Source organism: Pipra filicauda, unplaced genomic scaffold (assembly GCF_003945595.2).
Source record: "Pipra filicauda isolate LSUMZ 115617 unplaced genomic scaffold, ASM394559v2 scaffold107_size2268652_pilon, whole genome shotgun sequence".
Lineage (NCBI taxonomy): Eukaryota > Metazoa > Chordata > Aves > Passeriformes > Pipridae > Pipra > Pipra filicauda.
Window position 1 is genome coordinate 231,594 of NW_024103518.1, and position 8,574 is coordinate 240,167.

Sequence of the window (8,574 nt, forward strand, 5' to 3'; positions counted from 1 at the left end):
CATGCCTTCAACAGCACAGAACCACCTACATCATGCATTTTTATTTTTTTTTATTGCATTGACTCTTAAATCCAGAAAAACAGCCTACAGTAAGTACTTTGCTTTTAACGCTGGCAGATGTAAAGCACAGAAACATTGCACAAGAGCAACAGACACTCTATCACTGGCATGAGATTCCACACTCTCCCATTTGGTAGCTGTAATCTCCTAGCATGTCAGGAGGTGCATTACCTTGCACTTATCTACGTTTTAAAAATTGTTTGTGGCGTCGTAACACCTTAATCCAGGTACTCAGATCTCAGTGCAATGTTTTCTCTCGGGGTACCACTGCACTGATGCAGGATGTCCAGCCGTGTGATGGGTGGCGACAGAAGTGGGCAGGTGGAGACAGAAGTGGGGTCAGCCCCTGCTCTGGCCAGCACAGGATCCACACGGTGCCCTGCCTGCCCTGTGAGGTGGCACGGCTGTGGGGTGGGACCACCACAGCTCAGGAAGCCACCTGCTCCTCAGGAACCAAGGCAACGGGCCAGGCAAGGCTGTCCCAGCGCTGCCAGTTGGACGGTGCCGGTCCATTACAAAAAATACCTTTGGCAACACTTCTAGAAATAGTTCCATTCATCGTTCTTGCCCAGAAACAATTAAATTCGGCAAGCTGCTGCCAAAGCGGATTTTTAAACCTATTAATTCAAAAGCATGCATTTGTTTAAAGCAAATTGGTATGTGTATTACACTAAAATCTCTTCTTTTGTGAAAAGCAGGCCAAAGTACTTCTCTTCTTTGATTGCCAAGACTTGCTTATCTACTCTTAATCAGCAAATAATTGTCTGTATGTACCTCAAGTGTGGTCCCATGAACTGAATGCCCAATAGCAGCTGGAAAGCATCAGAGTTCCCTAGAGTATGTCTTCTGGCTTGTTTTTTTCCAAGAAAAATCCTGTTTGCATGCTTCGGGTCTGTTCTGCCATATGAACCAAAGCAGGTTAGCAGGAGAAGATCCACAGATTCATTCCATCCACTCAACCAATCCAAGCTAAAACACGTAATGCAGCTGTGCCACACGGTAACACATCCTTAAGCAGAGAAGACAAGCCTGAAGTCTTGGAAGTAAATTTATGGCTACACAGCTAAATAAGTTGATTGGCTGGAGAGTTTTAAGTCTGGGCTCACAGTTAAGCATATCGGCATCGGAATGTATTTAGTAGGCATCTTGTTTCTGAAACAAAAGTTTGAAACATTGGGCCTTGGTTACTTGTTTCTGCATTTAAATAGAAACTACTAAACACCACTGCTTTGTGCTGGCTTCAGTGGGATGTGAAAGGTAAATTGCTGTAGCCTTGTACCCCCAAACACGGAGTAGAAAGCAAAACTTAAAATCACCACTCAGAAAATTCCTTACTTTGTGGTGTGGTGGGACATAAAAATTCCTTCTGATGTTGAAATTCATGTTGCATGTTCTTTGTTAAATTTTGTCACTATTCTGCAATGGATTACAGCACCTGGGACTTTCTACCAAGAGTTAAAACATACTTTCTTAAAACAAACAAACAAACAAAACCACAAAAACAAACAAAACAAAAAAAAACACAAAACAAAACACCTCAGTTGTAGCACACAGGAAACATAAAAACAGTAAGTAAACCTTGTGTTATATCTCCATAGTTATCTCTCCAATGCAGGGGAAAAAAAACCCCAAAACAGCTGCACAAACTAGTTTTGAATCAGCAGTGATTCACTGGCATTGCAAAGTCATGATTTCAAAGTAAAATCAGCTCTACAGAGAGGATTAGACACACAGAAGAAAATAATTTTGTGTTATTTCCAGGCATAAAAGGAAAATAAGCATGTAGAATAATCATACATCAATATACCGGAAGACTGGAGGAGATATTATAACCACTATAACTGTGATGTTTGGGATCTGATTATACTTTTAAAGACACCAATACATTCAAATTAATATTTTGCATACACTCCAATAGTCTGAATGTTCTGTATAAAGATATTTTACTGCAGAACAATGCAGAATAATAGGAATATTCGCTCATAAGATAATTATACAAAAAGTATTAACTCAGTTTTTTACAATATCCTATTGTTGCATGTTCAGACATTACCAAGTGAGTAAATCATACCTGACATAACGAAATGGATAAGGAATGAGCAGGAATGAAAAGCAGTTTTCACAAAAACATGTAGAAAGGATGGCTGTGGTGAGGTGCACGTGCTGACTGTTCAGCTCCATCCCACTGCCAGTCTTAGATTCTGGCCCCTGTTCTGTGGATGAATACTCATGAGCACAGCTGTCCACAGTGTGTGCCCCTACCAGGAATACAACACTCACACACATCCTTCTCCGCACATCTCTCCTGCACACACGTGTGATGGCATTTGCTGCCATTGGAAAGATCCTGTCTGCATTCTTGCCATGTTTTAACCTGGGAACACGCTGCTCTTTCCTCCTGATGCCAGGGGACCTGAGAGCTGGAGTAAATAGATTTATTGATATGAGACACGTCTCCCTCACGTGTCAGACAGCAGTGCTATGGCATGTTTCTGACACCAGCGTTTTTGCAAAGATTGTCTCCTTGCAGAACATATGTTAATTCAAACAGCCTCCTTCTCTGAGCATCCAGTACTATAAGCACTGTTTATAACATGCAGCATATGCACAGATCTTATGCTAACAGTATTCAGTGCGGCAGTTTGCCCGTCTCTTTGTAATACAGCCTTTGTTATCTTCCTTTTTGTATTTCCTACTCAACAGAAAAGCAAAATCTTTGCTTACAGCAACTGTGTGTTGGTATTCATACATATATCCTGGTAAGATGGTAAGTTAATACAGCACATACTATAACAATCGGGCGTCTGAAGAGATCACCATCTACAACCACAAAGAGAGAAAAGTAAAGTGGTGCACAGAAGTGCAACAGGAAGAAAACAGAATTAAGAGAAGGAAACCACATGCAAGGGGAAATTCCTGTCAGTCAGTAGTACTATTAGATGGTGAAATAGATACACGGGCAGAGAAGCACAAACCCATTGCTCAAAAAACCCAAAATGAAACCACATGGATCACTTCATGAAAAAACGTACTCAGAAGTACGGTCAGCACAACATGAATGTCTATGATTACAATACTGAAATACACAGTTTTTATCACCTTGTGGCACACAGGTTTAAGGTTTGATGGACGGCAGAGCCAGAAGTGCCACCACTCTGTGACTCCACTCCGTGTCCTGCACCTTCTGCCATGTCCTTCAGCTGGGTCATGTCCTGCAGAACCACCTTTTGTATCAACAGCTATTAACCTCACTCTTCTACCCAGAGCCCCCTAACACGGCCCATCATGCCACAAACCAAGCCAGCCCTTGAAGACCATGCAGCACAGCTGGGATGTGGACACCTCAGCAGAGCTCCCAGCAGTCCTGGAAACCCATAGTGTCTCTCTCCTGGGTACTTCTGTTTCCTGGGAAGGCAAAGTACTCAGGGCACATTGCTTACTTACAAGGCACAGGACACTTACAAGAGGTTAGTGTCCCCAACCTCCAGATCCCTCAGGTACTTGACAAAACACCCTGGACATCTGGTGAGCCAACCATCTCCCGAGCAGCTGTCCCCACTACAGTCAGCAATACTCAAGCCTACTGTCTACCTTTAACAACTGTATAGTTGCCCCTTGCACAGTTACATAGCTGAGCACATAAAGATGTAGATACCAGCTGCTGAATTTTTGCTACATTAAGTAGAGGTGATCATTACAGATATTGGCAGCAGCACGTAACTGGCAAGTTACAGCTGTCTTTGGTTGCACCTCCGTATTAATAACATTTGCAGGCTAATTCAGTTTGGTACTATTTGCATTACAATGCATTTGCATTGGTCTGGAAGGGATTTCAGGAGAATTGTACCTGCCACTAAAATAAGAAATCACGTGCCTCTCACGGGGCACAGCTTACAGCTTCAAAAGGGTGATGGTAAGGTGAAGATCACTCTCCTCTCCACTCAGACGCTAGAGAACACGTTCCCACAAGGGTTTTTTGGTGCTGTCTCACTAATTTCATTGTTTGCTGCATAGTATATTTCTTCCATAAAACCTGGAAAGTTAAACTTCTACCAGTTACCACTGTCTACGCCTACTGTCTCAGCAAACAGAGCAGTTATGCATTCTCTCTGCCATACTTTAATGGTCTGTGTAATCGTATACATGCTTGAGAACTTCCTCTGGTCTTCTCAGGCTTTTGTTTAAACCACTCAAGGCTGTAAAGTACTGCCTATATTTCACAGGAAAGTTGATTTCAGGACAGTACACTTTAATCTGTTCTTGGCCCTGAGTACTGATTAGGCCCCAGGCAAAGAACAGAAATATGTTTCTTGGCTGCAAAATGAAGAAACCTGCATTTACTAAGAAAAAAAATATAAAAATGTGTAATAAAGCACCCAGACTTTACATTTTCTGTGTATCAAGGCAACTGCCTTAAAGGCAGTTTCTGTTATCACAGCTGCCAGAGCTGTTCATTCTCTTGCTTCTCTGTGTGACTTCCCTAAAACCACAACTGCTCAAGACACCCCATGTTGAAGTGACCACTTTTCAGCAAATGCTACTGTCAATCACTGCAAGCCAGCCTAAAGGAAATGTAATTGTGATAACTGAGTATTTTTTGTGACTATAAAGGAAGTGAGTAGTTTAGTTTTCTTGCTCTCTGGAGGTCTTTACCATGCCATTTTAATATCAAGTCCTGGAACACTCATACAGTTTATGCACAAAAATGGGGTGAAATTTTCCCTTTTAACACAGGGCCAAATCAGCCTGCCCATATTAACTTTCCATGACAAGATCTCTAAAAAAGGCCACTTCGTCCTTAAATTGTTTTGGACTTAATTTGGTGTTGTCATGCAATTAGGTTTTGCAAAATTGGTTTCTGGAGTGACAGCTTCTATTGTTACAGCATATGGCAATCAGAGAGCAGCTTGTGGCAGATGTGATGTTTATTCACCATTTGCTAGTTTTAGATTTAATGATGTCATTCTAATCAAAGCAAATGTTAGATGTGTTTGACATCTAAGGAGTTTCACAGCCCCCCCATCATGTTTAAGCTGCTTCTGTTAAGTGGAAACACATCAGCTCTAAATGCATCTAAGTCATATTTAAGAACTAATGATGCAATTTACTGGAGGTCTGTATTCCAAAAATCCATGTTTCCAACATGCATTGTGTTCCTCCAGCAGACTACAAAGACCACCTATTACAATAAGTGAGCTCATTAAGCATGCAACTCCTCAGTCTTGCAAGCTGTTGCGATAAGCAGCTGTTGCAAGAGGGTAAAAGGTTGAATTATCAACTTGGACAGCACAGCACTTCATTCAGCCAGCCCAGGACAGTATTTGAGCAATAGCTCCATTACTGTGGAGTATACCTCTGACTACAGCACACAAGCAAAGCATCAGTGGTATTTCAGTGACATGCTTCCCCACCCAGCAAGCAAGACACTCCCAGAAATTAATTGTCAAAAATTTATTATGAAAGCTTCAATAGCAGCAAATATTTCAATAAAAGTTATTGCATTATTAAACCAGTTCTGCAGAGTGACCCAAGAGGCCTGTTGAAGTCTGTCTGCTTTGGAATCTCTGTATTTGTCTCAGTAACCAGTCCCCAGCAGTCCACCAAATACTGAAACTTTCTCCTGTGTGTTTTGCAGACAGCACCAACAGTTCCTAGTTCCAGAACTCTATCCAGTCCTTCTGGAAAGTTTTGGCCCACTTCCCCCGACTTTCTCTCTCCCTTCTGAAACAGCTCCACATGGCTGACAAACTTGCAATACTTCTTTCAGTTCCATGGTATGTCAGCCTCTCCATGGTTGCAGCCTACTGAGGCTCACTGGTGAGGTGAGCTGTTCTCCTCTTTCTCCTCTGTAAGAGCCCACTGCATGCCAGTCTGAGGGACTTTAATCCAGTCTCTTGACCAGGCTAATCCATGGAATCAGCAGCTTGTTGCGCAGTTTGGTGAACCCACACCACGTTGAGAATGCAACAAAGGTTTCAGCCTCCCCAGTGCACCGGGTCACCATCACTCGGGCAGGGTGATGGTTGGCACCCAGTCATTGACATTTCGGCTCTCTTCACAGAACAAGTTCAGGTTTTCAAGAGCTGGGTCCTTCCAGCCTTCTTCACTCGGGTTCTGTGAAGAAAAAAAGTTGCACACCATGAGTGCTGCCCGCTAGATGAGGTCAGCATAATATTTACAGGAGCATTAGCTTAGGATGCCAGGCACTTCCAGACAGTTTCTGTCCTGACACAGACAAGGCAGGAAGCAGAGATGTTGCCCTTGTGGACAACGGAGGAAACCCACAGTTACGAGAAGTGCTGCCTACTACTACTACTGCTGCTCAGCTGACTGACTGTGTGCCAAGCGCCCTTTCTGTGCCCAGAAGAGGACTCGACCACCAGCCGCGGGCGAAGGGGCCGCCCCCGACAGGCTGTCGCCGTGCGGTGCCGAGCCCGGCAGCGGCGGGGGGACAGCGCTGGCCTCCCGCGGGACACCCACCGTGATGAGGATGCAGTGCAGGTCCCGCGGCTCCCCGGACTCCTCGCTGGGCCCCACGATGGCCGCCAGCTTGGCCACGTCGTTCACCCGCACGATGTCGATGTCGTTCTCGCAGCAGAAGGCTTGGATCAGAGTGAAGTGGATCTGCAGGGCGATGTCCCCCTCGTCCTCCTGGTCCGCGGCCAGCACGCAGAACGCGACGTTGTCAGGGTCGCTGTAAGAGGGAAGCGGCGTCTCGATGAGCCCCGCGGCCGGCGCCGGCCACCCCCGCCGCCCCGGCTGAGCACATTCCCCCGGTCCCGCCGCCCTACTTACACATTCATCAGCTTGGCCGACTCGTAGACGCCGGCGGTGAGGCAGCCTCGGCGCTGCGCCGACACCAGCAGGTCGTGGAGGGCCGTGCCGGCACCCTGCATCCTGCGGACCGGGAGAAGGCACAGGGTCAGCGCGGCGCCGCCACCACCGCCACCCCGAGACCGCCCGCTGCGCGCTCCCCCCCGCCACGGCCCACCGCCACCCGCACGTACCAGTCGTGGCCCACGGGCGCAGGCTGCTGTCCGTGGATCTCCTCCAGAGTCATGGCAGCGAGTCCCCACAGCGCGGCGGCTCCGTCAGCTGCTCAACAGGCGGCTCCTTCTGACAACAGCCCCGAGCGCTCTGAGGCGACGGCAGCCCGGCCCGCGCTACTTATAGGCCGCGAGGGAACCTCCCGGGCTCCCATTGGCCGGCGGGGGAGAAAGGGGCGGCTTTATTATGCTAATCGGCGCGCGCCGGAGAGGAAGCGCGGGGGGGGGCGGGGGGGGAGGGAAGGCGCGGCTCGTGCCGGGAGGCAACGGGGGGACGGGGGGGAGGGGGCGGGGCGCGGCGCAGGCACGCGCCGCCCCGCCCCGGCCGAGCCTGAGGGGACAGCGGGGTGCACCGGCCACAGGGCTGGCACCGGCCACAGGGCTGGCACCGGCCACAGGGCTGCCGGGGGTGCCACACCGGGGCCAGGGGTGACAGGGCTGCCGGGGGTGACACACCGGGGCCAGGGGTGACAGGGCTGCCGGGGGTGACACACCGGGGCCAGGGGTGACAGGGCTGCCGGGGGTGACACACCGGTGCCAGCGCTCGCCCGGGTGTTTGGGACCGCAAACCCGAACGGGATCCTCCGAGCAGCAAGGGGGGGCGGGGGGGGAGGAGGGTGGAATTTATCGATACCGTTTCTGCAAATGCAAACGCCAAGACGCCAAGTCCTGGTCCCGGGAAGGGATGGCTGAGGGCAAGCCCTGCGGAGCAGAGCCGGGGTCCGGGCTGGCGGCGCCCTGGGCACGGTCAGCAGCGCCCCGGCGGAGCGGCGGCCCCTGCTCGGGGCTGTCCGAGCAGGACCGTGGCCAGGCAGCCGAGGGAGGGGATAATCCCCCCCTGCTCTGCACTCACGGGACAACAGCGGTGTCGTGGGTCCGGTTTGGGCACCCCCGGGAGAGGAAACACATCGATAAACTGCAGAAAGTGCTGAGCAGGGCACCGAGGTGTCCGGGGCTGCAGCACCCTAGGCTGAGGAACCAGGGCCAGATCAGCCCGGGGAAGGCACACTTTGGGAGGCGACAGCAGCCCCCCAAAACCTACGGAGGGATCATCGAAAAGGCAGCTCCGGAGCTTTCACAGCAATGCCTAGTGGGGAGGCAAGAGAAAATATAGTGCGTCAAGAGGGATGTAAAGAAAACCCTTCTCTCCCCTGGGAGCAGTGGAGCAGGCTCCCTGACCAGGGAAGCTGTACAGATTCTGTCCTTGCAGGACTGGAGTCCCGATGGGACAGAGCCCTGTTCTGAGCTCACTGATGACCCTGCTGAGAGTTCTACTGGCCTATGATTCTGTAATTTTAATTGGTTTGTTTTTTCCCAGCAAATAGGTACTTTTTTCAATTGAACTTTATTAAAAGTAGCTGCAATTTGCACAGTCTATCCTTCATAATTAATTCAGTGCAAACCAAGTCTGATTGCTGAACTCAGATCTGAACCTGTTTGCCAGCAAACCAAGCAACAGTAAAACAAA

The 8,574-nt window shown here is 48.9% G+C and overlaps 1 protein-coding gene across 1 annotated transcript; it reads right to left on the minus strand.

The window, feature by feature from the left end:
- Positions 1–5,496: 5,496 nt before the first annotated feature.
- On the minus strand, positions 5,497–7,196 carry GADD45G (growth arrest and DNA damage inducible gamma). Its single transcript, XM_027742658.2, has 4 exons — positions 7,068–7,196; positions 6,856–6,957; positions 6,541–6,754; positions 5,497–6,174 (listed from the first exon to the last, which is right to left on the minus strand). Exons 1-4 carry the CDS (start codon positions 7,118–7,120, stop codon positions 6,064–6,066), a joined length of 480 nt encoding a protein of 159 aa, XP_027598459.1. The 5' UTR covers positions 7,121–7,196; the 3' UTR covers positions 5,497–6,063.
- Between the last annotated feature and the right edge of the window lie 1,378 nt (positions 7,197–8,574).